This window comes from Gymnoscopelus braueri, assembly GCF_963280865.1.
Source record: "Gymnoscopelus braueri genome assembly, chromosome: 12".
Taxonomy (NCBI): Eukaryota; Metazoa; Chordata; class Actinopteri; order Myctophiformes; family Myctophidae; genus Gymnoscopelus; species Gymnoscopelus braueri.
In genome coordinates this window covers 19,151,650-19,170,742 of record NC_137614.1, presented here as the reverse complement: position 1 = coordinate 19,170,742, position 19,093 = coordinate 19,151,650, and the positions used below count along the sequence as shown (strand labels likewise).

Here is a 19,093-nt window from a genome sequence, read left to right as displayed (position 1 = left end):
ACACCAGTTAAATTACATTTGGGAACAAGCCAAGGATTTCCGTCTGTCCCTCCCCTCATAATTGAGGTACCCATGGCTGCTTGGGTATGATGTAGTGTAGGGCCCATCACACATACAATGTCTAAGAGCATTTATTGAAAATAGGCAGCAATGTGACAATGTGTGCAACTATTGCTTAATTCATACCCCATAATAGTATGCAAACTAAGCTCTTTGTAGATCTGCTATTTTTGACATGCATCATTCACTGTTGTATGACAAAGTATAAATCAGGCTTAAAGGAGAATTTTGGACTAAAGTTTTCTTACCTTTTCTATGACGTTATGATATCTTGAATGGTACAGTAGAAAAATGTCATAACTCCACCCCTGAGCCGCCACAGCTTAAAAGGTGCGCGGATAGGCCTTAGGTTAGATCACATATTTTAATAGCTTTTTAAAAAAAAATTGGTGAGATCTGACGTTCATAGTGACAGAACACTATGCAACCAAAAAAAACAAAAAAACAGAAGTCTCGCTAGACAAGATTGAAATCTCGAGATTTCAATCTCGTCTAGCGAGACTTCTGTTTTTTTGTTTTTTTTGGTTGCATAGTGTTCTGTCACTATGAACGTCAGATCTCAAAAAAAAAAAAAAAAAAAAAGCTATTAAAATATGTGATCTAACCTAAGGCCTATCCGCGCACCTTTTAAGCTGTGGCGGCTCAGGGGTGGAGTTATGAAATGTTTCTACTGTACCATTCATCCTAAGATATCATAACGTCATAGAAAAGGTAAGAAAACTTTAGTCCAAAATTTTCCTTTAACTGTTAAAGACATTCCTTGGTATGTTTTATGTTGGTCATTTACCCCCAAAGTAGCTTGTTAGCATTGTTAGCAATTCTCATTAAAATCAATATATATATATAGTTAGCTAAAATGTTTAAACCAGGAGCGTGACGTGACGAATAAACGATCCAAAAATCTAACAACTATTTATTGATACCTCACTTCTACAGGTTGAGGCTTTTATTAATAATCAACCTCGGTTTGAAAGAAAATATGTTGCTTTGTTGCCAATGAAACAACATATAAATAAAAAAATTAAATAAACAAAAATAAGCAATAAAATAAACATATTTGCGTTCTGTGTGGATGTACTCAAGACACACAGCAGTTTATGTGAATTGATCACATGAAATAAACGCTCCCGGTGTGTAAGGACCTTTAACCAAATTAACCCTATTGTCCCTATTCTGAGCATGTCATAATCGGCTAATATTAGTTGAAAATAGGCAAACATTCTATCTACAAAAATATCGACACAGGGAATGGGGACGTCACCCATTGGTTTCTACAGACCCGTTTTGAAGTAACTATTTCAGCAAATTCAAATCCACCATCTTGGATTTTTTTTTTTTTAATGTCTCGAAAAGCAACCGGAAAGGAATGCTATAGACCATATTCACACGGCGGCCATATTGTAATTTAACATTGAAAGTGCCACCCCGTTGCCGTGGAAACGGGGTGGCACTTCATTGACTTAATAGCAACATGGCCGCCGTGTGAATATGGTCTATTGGGTGGACAGGCAGCGAGGGTGGGTCTTCATTAGAGGCATACCTTTATCACCAATTTTAAAATTAATGGGACAATAATTAACAAAACGCATATCGTGATAATTGAAAAGACTTTAAACTAGCGATTGAAAAAGCAAAGTAGACATTATGACAATGTTTACTAAGTTAATTAAATCAAGTGTAAAAAAATAGCCGATCTATAAGCTCAGCGTTTTGAGCTTGTAGATCTGCTATTTTTTCTATTTTTTAATCGTAATCCAAATTTGTTTTTCTATTTTTGAATTGGAATGCTGAAAAGTAGCTGTTTTATTTAATTTGAAATGCATTAAGTTATACTTATGTTAACTTTATGAACTTAAATACAAATACATTGGACATAAAAAAGACTTTAAGCTACTAATATAGACTGAAGTAATTAAAGCGGGTCATGTTTGCATGTTTGGAATTGTAACAGCTGAAAACAATAATATATCAGTGTTCTGATATTAACCTGCGGGCCGCATTAAGTGAAGGCGGGGGCCGCATGTGCCCCCCGGGGCGCCTTTTGCCCATGTATGCTCTGGGCCATTCATGAGAACTGCAGCGATTCCTATTAGCTTCATCTTCAAAACCGGATCCTTGCCGCCTGGTTGTGACGCACTGTGATCTTGTAGATCAGCTATTTTCAGCTGAGAGATTTTGGTGTATAGGGGACCTCTGAAGGCCTGTCACAATTATTACATAATCGCCGAATCGCAATTATTTGACATAATTGCCGTTATTTTGTATAATCGTCATAATCGTTTCCATGTTGAGAAAGGTTCATACATTTTGAAACATTCTCAAAAATAGTGGAAATAGCAGATCTACAAGCTCACTAACGCGATCTTGTAGATCGGCTATTTCCACTGTAACACATTTTCTTCTCTGTGAATTTTGGTCATAATAATTTTTTTATTTTGATTATTGGTGTGGGTCATTGTCAGTCATTTCTTTGTGTATCTAAGTTTTTGTCGTATCTGCCCCGTGCAACTTTTGTTTACAAGGCCTAAAAGCCACACAATTAAATCGTTAATCACAATTACTTGTATGACAATTACTTGTCAAGTAAAAGCCCTAGATCTCTGGGCTACCTGGGTCTACAGAATAATATAGGCTTTAGTATGACCTCAAAACAACTTTATTTGAGATGTTAACAGATATAAATTAGTTGTTTGTGATATAAAACAATCATATAAGACAATTTCTTCATAGTTTTGTGCATTGGTATCTTGCCGCTATTTTTAGGAGTTGAATCTGTGGTTTTCTTGTTCCTGCGTTAAAAATAAATATTTGGCACAACTCATTGGATATTTGCTCACTCGGTACGTTTGCTTCGCCGTTACGTAGGCTGTTTTTATTCATATTAATGTTTTATTTTATCAATGGGGCGTGGGCTGAACCTCTAAGTGCTGTGAAAAGAAAAATGCTGAGAGTTGTATCAACTAGAAACTCGAGCGTCTAGCGCCCGCGCCCACGTAGCGCCCGCGGCCACTTGGCAGCGCATATAAGTGGCGTAGCGTCATGAGGGCCAGTGGGGCCGTGGCTCGGTCAGTGAAGACCCTGTAGCACGTCTGATATGTGGCATAGAGGGGCGGATTTTAAATCTCCAGAGGAAACATCCGTGGGCTACAATTGGTTCAGCGATGTGTGCGGTCGCCCTGCGGCCCCTCCTCCTCCACCAATGTGCAGTATTGAGAGCCCAGACGTCACAACATTTGGAGCGATGGCCACTGCACTCTGGTTGGTTAGGGTACGCCTAGGGCCCAGGTAGAACCCACTTAAAGCCTGCATGGGCAAACCCAGTTAGGACCCGCCTTGGTCCCACATAAACGTGGCTAGTTGGGGCCCACCTAAGGGCCAGGTAGAAGCTACTTATAGCCCGCATGTGGCGGACTTAACTGTAGGCAAGGTTAGGCGACCGCCTGGGGCCTCAAGAGTTAGGGGGCCTCATGAAAAAAAAAATAATACATTTCTGTAGCCCTACTTTTAGCTTTTTAATGGATCCCATGTTAGTAAAGTCTGATAAAAGTATCAAACTCCCAAAATGCACCAGAATACTGGAAATTACATCTATTCTGTTAAAAAATAATCTGTGGAGGGGGTCTCATACTACCGTTCGCCTGGGGGCTCCAGATCCTTAAGTCCGCCCCTGCGCATGGGCATCGCAGTTAAGACCCACCTCGGGCCCACATAGAATTGCCTAGGTGGGGCCCACCTAAGACCCGTTTCGGTGGTCACAAACGGTGCTAGGGTGACCACCTCATTTGGTAGCATGCAGGGGCCTTAAGCAGCAGTAATGTAACACAAGCTTAACACAGTAGAACCGAAATTAGCAGAAATGACTACATTTCCCATGATGCCCTCTGAATGGTGCAGCAACGCGTCGCTGCCAATACGTTACTTACATTGTGTCACAAAAACCCACAAAATACACTAAAATGAAACTCTTCAACGGGCTAATTAGGTAGCATTGATGAGATTTACCAGACTAACGTTCATACAGGTTGTTGGTAAGATGTGTAACATAGCCGTTTGAGGCACGACAACATTAGCCGCACGGTAACGCTACTCGTTCGTTAGCTTAGCTACACGCTAACGGCTCATTATAGGCAGCTCTTGGCTAATAGGCATTTAACCCAACTAACGGCAACACAGTAATGGACATAAACAGAATCCAAGTAGCAGGCCACCTTAGCAGCTAATGCTGTGTACGATGAGGGTTGGCAGGTGTGTTTGTCGTATGAGCGATTTAGGGCTTGTGTGGGCGCACTATCTATAATGGACTAACTGAGCAGGAATATTAACATTCAGCACACTAACGTTCATTGTTGACAAAGTGATTGCACAGCCGCTTCAGCCATGACAACCACGTTAGCGTTAGCTACATGCTAACGTTGAAAGTGCGTTAGCGTTAGCCGCATGCTAAGGGCTCATCTTAAGCACCCATGGGCAGTAATCATTCAAATACAACGAACGCTATCACAGTAGTGGACATAAACATTGGTTACATTAGTAGCAGGCTGCAGTGACGTCAAAGTGTTGACAATATGAATGACAGGGCGATTTATTAGAGAAATGAGGGTGATTGTGCTGTCCAGCTCAGCGCGCACAACTCTCACGGAACCCTGTTGTTGCTCTGATGGCGACAGCGAGCTCTCTGCGATGCTGCTGTCTGGAAACTGGCCTCAGGATGACACGACCAATGAGAGTGAGCGCTTTCGTTGTTGCTAAGATACGGTGTATGGCACATAGCGGCTGTGGCCCATAGCTTGTGGATCTCTGTCACATGATTGGCGTAGCCTGCGTTGCCAGGTCTGCCTTTTGTATAAGCGATTTTGGGCTTTGGGCTTTTGGCACATTTGGGCTCGTTTGCATAGACCACGGCAGCGCTTGTTTCTTTCCCGTTTGACGGATGTGGCAACGGGGCAAAAGGTTCTCAGTGTGGCGCAGATGATGATTGGCTGGTGTAACGAACCATCCCGAAGTAAATGGCGAGATGAAATATATAGCACTTTATGATTATTAGAGAAGGAGACACATGTGAAGGTGGAAAATGAAATGTAGGAGATTATATAGTTTTGCATGAGCGATTTTTGTATCAAGTTGGGAGAGAATTGGGCCACTCCTGTTGATTAGAAAAGTTTGGGTTCCAAAAGGGGACGGCTCTCTGATTGAGTGGAAAGATTAATTAAGACATTGTTTGTACTTAGTAAAAAGACTGCACCCTCTATACTGTGTGGCTAATGTAGTCAAATTTGACTCTAACTCCAGCATTCTCATTTATGTGTACTGTAATGTATGTCTGTATGTATGGTTACCATGTAATTGCCTCCAATTCTGGACCACAGAGTAGATCAAGAGTCACCAGAACCTGCTTATAGCTCCTGTAAGCTCTGTGTAGCATGACAGTTGGTAGTACTTAAGAGGGTTATTTGACTGTAATCTTAAGGTTGGAATGAAGTCACAATGAGAGTACGATGGCTCTGCACACGTATGACTTTCACAGTGTAGGATTACACATCAAAGAGTTGTAATGTTTCACACTCACTGACTTGCTAGTGTATCTGCGTAACTGTGGTTTCGCAATCTAAACAAAATGGAAGAATGTTTAGTGATGAAGTCTGATTGCTGTTCAGCTTATTGTAAGATGTTGTGTTGAACATGGTGGTGTCCGTAAAGAGCAAACAGCCATAACATGACTCGTTGTTTTAGTTATTTTAGGTTAGAATAAGTGAAAACATATCATGAAAACATTCACAAGCTTTATTTCTAACAAACAATTTAAAAACCAGGAAAATAAGCAACACAAATTCAAAAAAAGGACACTTTGATACATTCTTACTAACATCTATATCAAATTATAACATAATAATACAAAGTAACAAAAAATGTGATGTACAGTATATATACTGTATATACTGTATATTTATACTGTATGTATATATACACTGTAGTTTGTAATACAGACATTAGCTTTAATCCTTGTCTCATAAAAAGAGGACTCATAAAATGCTTCATTTTGGTATAATCCAATATTTTGTATGTCAAGACAGCATGTTCTCAATTTCTAATGAAAGAATGCTGCTACAAAATCCTATCTTTTTCGAAGGAACATACAGTATGTTTACATTCAATAATCTTGTTAATCTATACTGAAAGGCACACATTGTATCTACATGAATCTAAGGTCACAGACCTGGGACTAAGGACAGCATATAAGCCTTTGAGTAATCTTAGACTCTAGCGAACTCAACACTGAAGACCTACTTTCATGCAACAAACAGCACTTGAAGCATTAACTCTTTCTCAACTGACTGGCTACTGAGAAGAAAAGATTCAAGTGTATTAAGTCATCAGGTATATTATTTATTATTTCATTTTATTAGCTTTTCTGTCTCTGGAATATGACATTTTGATGAAAGCCATGCCTTTCTGAGTCAAATTCTGAGTCACTGAGGTCACCCAAAACTAACATTTCCATGGTCTTAGATTTCACCATTAAATGTAGTTTTAAATATTTCCAAGTTCTCTCTCCATTTCATTGAAACATATTCTGAACATATCAAACATGATCAGCACGTTATGGCAAATTGTTTACTAAAAACATAATTCTATTAAAAGCAGTGTTGTGGCAAAAATCAAAAATATTTTGTTCCATACACAATCAAACAATTGATGGTTGCAGCAATTTAACATGTCACCTGACATTTTAGATTGCATTCTCCATCCATTATTACATGCTGTACTGTATACAGTATGTGAATGGGAAGCATTAACAGTCACCCCACACCTAAGTGGATCCTATTTGCTTTACTTTAAGTCCCTTACTGTTACATGAAGCCTTGACGCTAACACGCCAGATTAGGTTTCTCTTCCAGCCTATCCCCCTGTGGCATCGATGAGCCTGCCTTTCATGGCTTCACTCTCTGCTCTTTCCAAGCTATTTGGGCATTTGGTGTTTTTTCACATGGCGTGTTCACACAATTGTCAAATATCGAAAAGCTCCTTTTCTTTTTCTTTCCAGAAAGTGAAGCTTCGCTCAATATATCTGATGATCTCCTCACTACTGAACTCTTTCAGCTCATAGATGACTTTGATTGAGTCTTCATTCGGCTCCTCTCTGGGTGGAGGTTTATCAGTAACGGGAGGAACATCCTTTACTGGGGCCAGCTCTGAATTCTCCATTTGCACAGCTGACACAGTAGACGTATGAGCAAGATTACTGTTCTGCACTTCACTTGTCACATCAGAATGCACAGGTTCCTTTACTGACATTTGATCAGCGAATTTTACATCTTTTTGAGTCTTCTCCACCTTCTTAGCAGTGTCATGAGTTGTGGGTTTTACGCTACTCTGTGCATCAATAGGTTGCACTGATTGGGAAACCTCTGGTGCAGGTGGGGCAGGTGGAGCTGTAGATGGCGGAGGAGGTGGGGGATGTGTTGGTGGTGGAGGTGGTGGTGGTTCTTGCATAATGGGCACTTCAGGAGAAACAGAATGTAGAGAAGCAGTCATCATACCTCCCCCATCAGGGGAGTTTCCAAAGTACTTAAGCTTTATGTCTTCAAAGCCATCTGACCAGTCTCGCTTCCCTTTCTCAATCTCCTCCATGACCTCTTTGTAGAACTGCCGAATGACCTCCCACGTTTGGCTGCCGAGGCGGTCAAACATCTCATAACACAGGAGGTGACGGAACTTGCGCTCTTTGCGGGTCATGCTCATTTCCAGAAGCTGGAAGTAACCAAGCATGAAGAGGTCAAGAGTCAAGCTCTCGTAGCTGACAGGCACTTCGTTGATGTGTGGCAAGAAGTGCTCGGGCCAGTAGATCATCTGCGCACGGCTGAGCCTGCGGATCTGGCGTGTGGGCACTTGGCTCATGATTGTCCTCCAGTGGCCAAGAAGGTTCCCCACGACCTGCTCTGACTTCATGAAGAGGAGGAGCTTGTGGTCCTCACTCTGCGTCCCACTTATCTGTGCACTGAATTGATTGTAATCATCCTCCCTAACATCTAGATAATTCCCTCTCCTGCCGCTATGTTTGGGCCTGTAAGAATCAGAGAGGGTGTACTTCCGCCAGTGTTCAAGAAACAGGAAAACAATCCTCTCCTTCCTCATTTCAATGCATTCTTGGACATAGCTTAGATCTGTTTGTACCTCCAATGTTCTAGTCAGCTGATTCTCACTTAGAACGGGGTCTGATGACAGAACCTGGTTGAACTGTTCCATGTTAGTCGGAGCTATTACCTTAGAGGACACATATGTCTTAGGAGCATGGGATGCAGTGATTATAGGTTCCTCGACAAGAGGCAAGACTGATTCCTCCACTGGAGGCAAATGTCCATTAGTATTCTCGTTCTTGAGAATCGGATCAGGATGATGGTTGGTTGACTCACTGACCACAGGCAGTGACCTTTTGCGTTTGTACACCCTGTTTGCTTGGTCATTTGGAGCCTGTGACTGATTCTGGATTTCATAGTTGGCCTTGAGGTTCTTCACAGAAACTCCACACTGCTTTATCTCCATCTCCACCTCTTCCCTGGAGAAGGACTGCGATCGTCCTTTAAAGCCAGTGGCACCTGATCCTGCTGGGCTTGATTGTCCTGGATGGTTCTTTGCTTCTCCCTGAGAGAATCCATTGTTTATCAGATCCAAGATGTCTTTTGGCTTGCCTCCGAGGGTGGCGAGGAGAATGGCCATGTTCTTGAGCAAGGTGGAAATCCTGCTGCACCAGGCTGGCAGGTCTTCAGCCTGGCCATGTACTTGCTTTGGATGGACTGAGAAGTTCTCATGGTTGAGAGCAGGTAAGAGTTGATGAAGCTCTCGCTCTAGTTCCGCCAGCTCCTTCTCCACCGCAGTGACCTTGTGCATAACCTGAATGTTCTCGATTTGCTTCTCGATGCGGATGAGATCGGCTTCTGTCATCAGCTCCCCAAATGGGCCCAAGATGGCATTGTGGGCGTGGGAGTAGTGCCATTCATATGGCTCGTAGTGCCCACTGGCCGCAAACTAAATCAGAGGTCAAGGGAGACCAAAAAACAAGAAGGGAAGGAAGGGGGGGGGTTCCTTCAGCCGGGGGTTCCTGGTGTGAACACACACGCTTCAGTGCAAATCTTCCTCAGCACACAGGATTTACATGGATTTAGTGGTGCAATGGCACTGCCTGATTATACACATAATGCCCCATACATGAGTTCAGAATCAAAGGTAAAGAGGGCTTTGTCCTTCTCAAACGTTAGGTGGAAATCATATCATAATATTTTAAATGATCAAGCAGCCTCTGAATCATAGTATTACTGATTTACAGTATGTCTACATTTTTACATTGCAGACACAGTACATCTGCTGTCCTAGCTCTTTAATCCTACTCTGATTTGCCTCTAACATTTTGACAAAAAGGTAGAGGCAGGTTACATTTCTAGGTTACTTTCCATGAGTGGTAAAAAGCTTGCAAGGAAATTCTCTTTGAAAGAGATAGCATTGGAACTTCAAGGACGCCACATGGACATTTCATCTTGCAAGACTTTGTGAGTTTTCTAAATAAAGTGCTACTCAAATACAGGGTAGTATCAAATAGTGATTGACCTGTAGTGTGAATAGGCCCGGCATCACACCACTGAACCAGCATGTAACAACTTAGAGCTGCATAGTCCATCACCAAACACTGGTCAACACTGTGAGGCTGTTAGCCAAGTGTGCCAATGCTGTGATGGGCATTGTAGCCAAGTGTCCAATTCACTGCACTTCACAGGGTCTCTAGCCAGGCACAGGCTATGAAAATATGAAAGAAAAGAAAACATGCATAGAAGAGAATTCTTGCGGCGCAAATGGATGCTACTTTATGAGATCAATCATAATTTTTAAGAGAATCACTATTTGGATTATTTGTGGGAAAATAAACTAATCTGTGTAAGTAACTGTAGTGAATGTATGGGAAACTGTGTGTGCGGCTTATATTATACCTATAATTAATAATAATAATTTCAGGAGATTTACTGTTAATTGCCTCAAATGATCAAGACAAGTCAAATTGACTAAATGCACAATTATACATATCATGGCTACACTTTGTAAAATAAACTGATAAGTAGAAATACTGTAGCTCTGTTCTAAAACAAACTCATGAAGTTCATTATCTACTGTTCTATTAGCACCAGGCAGGCTTAGATATTTAAATGAATGAAAGCAAAATACTAAGGCAGAATATTTGACACTAATGTCTACTTAGTGCTTGCGGATGTTAGTGACCTTGTGTTCTATGTGCAACTAACAGTTAGGCATTTAGCTGACACTCTCACCCTGTATCACCAGAGGTTCAATTTGACAGGACACATGGCTATTGATGGACATAATGCCCTTCACATGATCAAACCCACATCCTTTTGATTATGGGACGGTCTTTCTAACCCCTAGGCCACCCTGTCACCACATATAATATAATTTCAATAGCTGATGACAGCAAAAGCTCAATCAAAAAAGAAATATTTGGACATGCATTATTTAGACATGCATTAATACTCAAAGTGAACCACTAACTCCACACTGCAACTCCTGCATCCTCTGTGATGTCAATGCTTTTAAATAAAAATGTGTCCCATTTTAGGGTAAGTCCAATTTACAGAGGCACAGGAGGGATAACTGAAACACTGCAAAACACCTCACACATTGTTAAATCCTGAGTGTTAATATAACACTCAGGACTTAGAAGTGCACACATTGCACCCCACAACCATCACACTGACCTTGCGCTTGTGGTCTTCTTCCTCTTGCATCCTCGCCTGAAGCTTACGCACCATCACTTGCCTCTTCCACTCAGGGATGGCTTTGCCCTGTTCGTCATGAGTGGGCACAAGAGCTTCCACAGCGGTGAGGCTCGTCTTTCGTCCTGGCCCTGATGTGCTGACACTGGTGCTATTTCCATTGACCACGGTGCTGGAGGCCAGCTTGTCACAGCTCGTGGAGTTCGACATAGTCTTGCCCGAGCCGCTGGAGCCCACAGGACTGGGGGCATTGAGGACAGGGCTGGGAGCAGGACTTGGTGCAGGGCTGGGGCTGGGGGCGGGACTTCGTGTGGCGGGCGGTGAGGTGACAGCGATGTTGGAGGATGGTGTAGATGAGGGCTTGGCCGGTGGGGTAGCTGGGCGGGTCTGAGGTGGAGATGTGGTGCTTCCCTGGAGAGGAACAAAGATGTGAAGGGGTGGGAGAGGAGAGGTTGTGGTCAAAACCGATATGCTACATACTGTAGTGTCAGGTTCGTTAGTCTCATCTTTACTGTCTTTCCTTATGAATAAATACAAAGCTGGTTAAATATCTCCCAAATCTGTGCTTTTTAAGCTGTCTCCCTGTTCTTTCATTTGTTTCTATATCTGCAGATGTGTGTTGTTTTTCTAAGAGTCAGTCAGTGTTTTGTCAGAGTGATTGTTATTCGGTGCTTTAAATGTGCATTCTCCCTCATGCCTCTGTATGTCATGAAGGAAAATGCTTCAATACTGGATTTTCTGTCACTGCGGTCAGTGTATTTTTCCACCACTAGAAGGGCAGGCAGCACCGCCACCGAAACATTTCATTACAGCTCATGTAAATCCAGCATTTTGTCATTTGGTGCTGAGTCAGGGTTACGAAAGACTCTGTGGAGGCCAGCAACATCTATGACTGACTATGGAGGGCAATGACTCATGTTAGTTATTTTCCAACAGTCGGCCCAGCTGTCAATTAGCCTTAACCTCTGACAGACAGTGCATTCAGTAGCATATATAGTATAGTTGACAATCAAGTGGCATCTTGATTCATCTGACTCATTTGCTCTAAAATGGTGACATGTTTTTAATTGACTGAGGTCATGGAACGTTGCTTGTTGGCCTCAAAGCCACAATGGCATATTTTTTATATATATATATACACACTGTATATGACTGTGCAAGAGGTGTCTAAAAGCCATATGGGAATAATAAAATATGTATTTGGGAAATCCTCCCTACTCTAAATGCTTTGTAATTGATCATCTATGTATAATATTTATTTATATAGTTACACCAACGTTAAAAAATCATACGCTACAGAAATCTGACCCTTTCATTCCCACTCCAGCTGCGAAGGAATTGTTATGTAAATGGTATATGGTCGAGAGTGAATAGACAGAGCAAAATAAAACGGCAATCGACACCAGCTCCTGTTCCCACACAACGCCAACATGGAACATTACCAAGGGATTAACAGCTTTACGTGCCAATGGGAAAGGGGCTAGAGTGACACTCCATCCATGACCATGACCCAATGCGAATGTCAAACTGGACTTTCTCAAATTACCACTGAATAACACAGTCCATTCCATAAAATACTACGTAAAGACACTTGCGTACATATGATGGCTGTACTGTGTATGTGTATGTCTATAGTTATAAGTATGGCAAGCAGTGGCAGTGGGTGGTATACATACATTGGGCCCGCTGTTGGAGTAAACAGTGGTGTAGCCTTTAGTGTGAGGCGTAGGCTTCAGGCTCTTCCCGGCTTTGATCTCTGCCAGCAGCTCCGAGTTGTCGCCAGTGGGGGACATCATATTGAAAGATTTTGTGCCTGCAGACAAAAAAAGGATAGAGAGGAAAAGTGAGATCAGGGTAGAGAGAGAGAGAGAGAGAGAGAGAGAGAGAGAGAGAGAGAGAGAGAGAGAGAGAGAGAGAGAGTGTGAGAGTGTGAGAGTGTGAGAGTGAGAGAGAGAGAGAGAGAGAGAGAGAGAGAGAGAGAGAGAGAGAGAGAGAGAGAGAGAGAGAGAGAGGGGTGGTGTTTCAGTGTTAAATATTTCATCTCGTGCGGCAGGCAACAATGCTGGGAAGGTTCATGGACAGTGGGGGCTGGGGGGGTCAGTGAGGAGAGAAATCTGTAAAGGATTAAATTGCTATTATTTTTATTAATCAAATATGCATGGCACTTCAATTGCCATGCATATTTATTTCTTCGCCCAGCCCTGTAGGACACCATACACATGTCATCGGGCCAAGGCACCCAGGAAGCCATTGATGATTGATTGATTGATGGTGCTAAAAGGATAACACAACAAGCCCTGAGGGCTTTTTTCCATTGTGATCCTGTGCATTCAATTCATTGAGACATTTAAAGACAAACAATAATATTCAATAATATGGAAAACATCATCTATACTTGTAGTAATACAAAAATGAGAACAATATGCACAGTAAACAGTTGGGGGGTGGGGGGGGTTCATTTCTAGTGTTCAGCTTAGACTTTTTACAGGGACCAGTTACACGTTGCAGATAAGTGCTCTTTTATAGCGGTTTTGAGGGAGGGTATAAGGAGTCAGACTTTTTGATGACCGGGCATTCCACATTTTGGTGGCATAGCAGTAGAACAAATGTAACCCCTGGTTTGTCCCGAATCTGGATTGAACAAGATCAGTGGAGCTCCCTCTGGTGTTGTGCTTGTGTGTGTCTTTAATGTTATTGAAGTAGTTTGACAGGTACATGTCGTGTCTCTGTAGTATTGCGTATCTTGAAGACCAGGCCCATTGCAAGTTGCTGTACTCTGTGCTCTACCCTGAGCCATCCCACCCTAGCATAATGAGCAGGGGTTAGGTGAGTTCTAGGTGTGAGGCCAAGTAGTAACCTGACCAGTTTGTTTTGGGATGTCTGAAGCCTTGTTTTTAATGCCTTAGTGGTGCTATGGTACCATGAGGTGCATGCATAGTCAAAGTGACATTGGATGAGTGTGATTGGTGTCTGATGGAGCAGGTAAGAGTTCAATGTCTTGATCAACGAGGCACGGGTTGGCTAATGAGATCAATGCTGTGACCTTACGGTTAGGGGAAAGTCTCTCAACCCACAATCTATCCTGCTGCCTCCATTAAAACAATCAAATATGGGCCTTTCTTGGCTGTCACAGAATTCTACATTGGCCATACCTTTTTCTGTAACGGATGTATAATTTTTGCAGAGAGCCCTACGAATGCAAAACAATCCATTTAAGAAGGAAGGATTGTTTCCCATGAATTCTGTATTTATTTTATTGAAGCTGCCAACAAGATGTGGAGCTACGCTGAAATGTATACATAGAGTGTGTCTGCATTTACCCACTACAGCTAATAAAAATAAGACATAGGAGAGACATTTTTTAGTAGACAATTTAAAAAAGACAACTATTGTAAAACCTGACAAAAGGCATAGTGTTATGTGCTGATCCATAGATCCTCCACATAACTGTACTTAATTATATTTGATATATTTAGGTTGCAGCTTAATTAGGAAAATCCTGTTTAGGGTAGTATGTCAAACCAGCTTGGGCTGCTGGTGTTATAATCTTTTGACACTGACATGTCATTGAGATGTCAATGCATGCATCGTCCTGAGAACCAGATCAGCCACAGTTACCGGCATTACACCTGTATTTTGAGAAGCCAAAATGCCAAGTTAAGCCATACCAAGTGAATGACGTTTGCGTACAATGGTAGAATCAGGAACCAGATGCACTGGGTGGTAGCACAGGCAAGATTACAGTCAAGTCAGAATTCACCAGAAGCCCTAGACAGCGACAGCCAACAAACAAGCTGGAGTTCTGAATTGACCTGTAAGACATAGCAACCTGACATTGTATGCCACTTTAACCACATCATGAACCCCTATAAGCACGGTTCTGGTCATGTCATAGTAGGCGAACATTCTACGAAAATAGGTTAACATTCAGTGAAAATAGTACATCTACAAGCTCACACTTGTGTTCACCCTGTTGTGAGCTTGTAGAACGGCAGTTTTCAACAGAGATTTGGTAGAGGGACGGGGCAAGCACATACCCCTGGGGTACCCCAGTCAACGAAGTATTTAGGGATTATATGGTTAACAAATAAAGTGATCAAAATTACAGAACAAACTGGACTGCTGCAGGTTGTATTAAACCAGTCACATGCAGGGGGCATGAGGGGGCTGGAGCATCTACCCTTTTGCCCTTGATTTCCAAAGTGCCCTTTGTCCAAAAATATTTAAAAACAAATCTGCAGGCCTGCCCAACACCAGTAAGCCTTATAAAGAAGAGTATTAGGGAAATGATAATATTGCTATAAATTAAATGAGCTGGATGCCATCAGCAGTTTCACTTACTTAAGGTAGTTTCACTTGATGCAGTGATATCACTTGCCCTCAACCTCCATTATACTTTGCAGCTGCAATCACCGGGGAGACAGGCACTCAGCTTTTAGATGGTGGGTTCTGAGTTTAATTTGGGTGATTGATACTCCCTCCCAATTCCATAGCTTATAGCTTTTACATTTACTAACAAAACAAACTATACCTCTGAATTTGTACAATTAGCTTTGTACAGAGACTAAATGTTTCCCCCTATTTCAAATCGACGAGATGACTCCTAGCTGTAGCTACATACTGATATCTAAGATAAATTATGTTATGTATTGTTATGTATTTCTTTTTTAAATTTGAATGTATAATATATAATCTTTCTGTTTCTTTATTATGAATATTAGACCCTTAGGGACCCTAATCGGGGCCATGCAAGTCGGGAACGATGCAAGTCGGGAATACACGCCCCACGCATTGTGCAATACCCCTGTTATCTGAAATATTCGTTATACCCGTTGTTAGCTCCATGCACATTGCATTTTGCTTTGCGCCGCAGCTTTTGTTCGCTTCCTATTGCCATGACCGGAGCTTCCGTACTTTCTGTTCCATTGCACACGCTGACATTGGCAGCGAGGCCCAGATGTGATGCGAAGTTCGGCCAATCAGTTAAGCATACGGTTCGGGTTGGCCAATCAGGACTTATATTGGCTAAGCGGCACAAACGTGACTTGAAGCTTCACAAATCCGTGAAGCCGACGGGTCGATGCATACACTCCCCCCAAACACATGGAGTTTCGGTGTGTCCTCCACAGTCCCGGGCCATCGCACTAGTCTTAATACTATAGACAGCCTTATTTATATTGGACAGAAATATTAGGCCTAGAAGTATCTAAAAACATGGAATATCAAATTATGATTCAAACCTATTTAAACTGAATCACCTGGCACAAAACCAGACCTGGAAACTTCAGCATCTGTAGCCAAAGTAAGTATAATTACACAAGTTACGATGTAGATTATGTTGGTGTATGATATTTTAAAATATTGCTCCATGTGCCCCCTTTGAACTTTGAGCACCTGCCCCTCTAATTGTCCCTGCTCAGCCCTGTACCAAACAGTGTGGTTAAACTGACCAGTGACTGTATCATAAATTAACTATTGAAACAACAGTTGCAATGTATTGGATAAACAAAATGGTCGAGGTGCCAAATCTAAATTAATACACAACAGTGACCCCAAACAAAGGGCACAATTCTTCCAAAACTCACAATAGATACATGTAACCAAACCTTGCCCAGCTTTTAGCACAAAACCTGATGTAAAATCTGATATTTAATATCAACCACCGTTCCTAATCTGCTTACAGAATAAATCTTTAGAATCAGGCTGATTTCCACTGTGGCTCTTTTGTTAATGCCATAACAAAAGGCACTTTGTGTATAGGGTTGCCAAAATCATACAGGAGCCTCCATTTAGGGATGCATCAAACACATGGCACCAACATTCATGAGATCTCATGGGTTTGCATGCATTACAGTAGACAGACAGACAGACAGACAGACAGACAGACAGACAGACAGACAGACAGACAGACAGACACATTAATCGAATGAGGTAAATTCAGTTGTCATGGTATTACCACAGTATAAAATATTGGACAAAAAGAGATACAACTAAGAATAAGAAATAGTAACGTACAGGGAGTAGCAATTGGGTACCAAAAACCAACAGGTAGGGTCCTTGCTTGGCCCTCCACACTTGAACCGCCTGGGACACATTGCTCACTGGTGTATCAGTATGCACCAAATGTGTTCTATTACAAAGGTAACATGTTTCAAAACAACAGAGGTACCCATTGATCATATTACACTCTTCAATGAAATTAGCATTGGATTCTTTAAATATGAATACACTCAGAAAGAATCTTACACAGGACGGCATTTCTCTATCAATATTTAACACCAAAATACAAAACGGTATCCAATAATATCATAATTTCAAATACTGACATTTGAAAGGAATTCCAAACGGCAACTATGTAAAGTACTACTGCACGAAGTAGAGCTCAATTTCTCAACAAAGCTTCGCACCGGTGTATTCCCAACAAACCAATGTGCCAGAGGCTACCTCACCTGCTTTAATACGCTGTAAAACTCCGGTGGACAAAACTGCCTCAGTCTCCTGCTATCGGTGGCTCATTTTCTACGTGGTGAATTCAGAAGGACAAAAGAGGCTCCCGAACAAACGTTCACCATCAGGGGACCACAGTGGTGTGCAGTAGTTGGACAAAGCCTCACTGCCCGCCAGCCCCCCCCCCACCACACACACTCACACTCTCTCTCACACACACACACACACACACACACACACACACACACACACTCTCTCTCTTTTTCTCTCTCTCTATTCCCCCCTCTGTGTGTCTTTCTAGCTGTGCGTGTCCTGCCTGGTTCTACCCGGCTGGGACTCTAGTGAAGACATAGAGAACAGCTTTCCATTAGCACAGTTGGGGGAAGTCTAAAGGAATCACTGGTAAGTGGTAGTGACAGTGGACAATTGGCTAGCCGGGTGGAATTAACTCATTCAAACACGCACTGTGCACGCCTGCGCGCACGCGCACACACACACACACACACACACACACACACACACACACACACACACACACACACACACACACACACACACACACACACACACACACACACACACACACACACACACACACACACACACACACACACACACACACACACACACACGCTCATAGTTGCAAGCCATGCAGTATACATACCTGAGACACACACGCAAGCATGGATGTATTAAAGGAGCTACACCATGAATTTTAACTTTTCCTTCTTTTTTGTGTTTTTGATCTCCCCTACCTCTCTTCTATCCCCAAAAATACCCAAGTTTGAGCACTCAGGCTTTCACAGCATATCTATATAAATTGGTCTCAAAACAGGCCAACTGATTTGCCCCCGCCTGTGATGTCACATGCGACATGCGTTTTTTTTTTTTTACTTTTTCCACACAGAACCAGGAGATAACATGCATACAAACTGGCTCAATAGCGCCACGTGGCAAATAAGGACAATGTGGTATTGCAGGGGAAAGTGCTTTATAAGCCAGAGAGAAGTTGGTTGGAATGAGTATATCTGAGGCTTGATTTAGGCTCAAACCTTTTGAAAAACGTTTGAAGGACATAAACAATATGATATGAAATATGAAATATATTTTTTAAATGCATGGTGTAGACCCGTTAAGACACAAACGTTCATCCTCCAATCCCTGTCTTTTCTGTAACCTTACACACACACTTCCCTGCTTTTGTCGCCTATGCAACGCTCATTAATCTGACACTCATGCAAGTGCACACACACTCACACACACACACACACACACACACACACACACACACACACACACACACACACACACACACACACACACACACACACACACACACACACACACACACACACACACACACACACGGCTCATCCCCTCCTTTTGCACCTCATCTCACCCCGCCTCCTCCTCTCAACCTCTTGCCCCACAATCAGCAGATTAACACAAGAGAGTCCTCAGTCAGCGAGGGAGGCTAATAGCCTAATGATCGACGACCCCCCACCAGAAACACACACACACACACACACACACACACACACACACACACACACACACACACACACACACACACACACACACACACACACACACACACACACACACACACACACACACACACACACACACACACACACACACTCTGCCGGTTGTACCAGACACTGAACAGTGACAGTGCTATAAATATCCTCAGTTATATCCACAGCTTATCACAGCTACTTAACTTTACACATGTTTTACTTAAAGTAGTAGAACATGCACTTTGCTCACTGTTTATATTTTAAACTACACAATGTTTTTTGTATTTGTTT

The 19,093-nt window shown here is 42.3% G+C and overlaps 1 protein-coding gene across 1 annotated transcript in view; it reads right to left on the bottom strand.

Annotated features, from left to right (window-relative positions):
• Positions 1 to 19,093, bottom strand: part of espn (espin) — a gene marked incomplete at its 5' end in the record, with an annotated part of 68,706 nt that overhangs the window by 14,868 nt on the left and 34,745 nt on the right. Inside the window, 6 exons of the mRNA XM_080443833.1 lie at positions 4,698 to 4,762; positions 7,143 to 7,271; positions 7,465 to 7,559; positions 7,658 to 9,084; positions 10,818 to 11,246; positions 12,512 to 12,648. Coding sequence (XP_080299959.1) covers positions 4,698 to 4,762; positions 7,143 to 7,271; positions 7,465 to 7,559; positions 7,658 to 9,084; positions 10,818 to 11,246; positions 12,512 to 12,648 — 2,282 coding nt within the window. The remainder of the gene's footprint in view (positions 1 to 4,697; positions 4,763 to 7,142; positions 7,272 to 7,464; positions 7,560 to 7,657; positions 9,085 to 10,817; positions 11,247 to 12,511; positions 12,649 to 19,093) is intronic.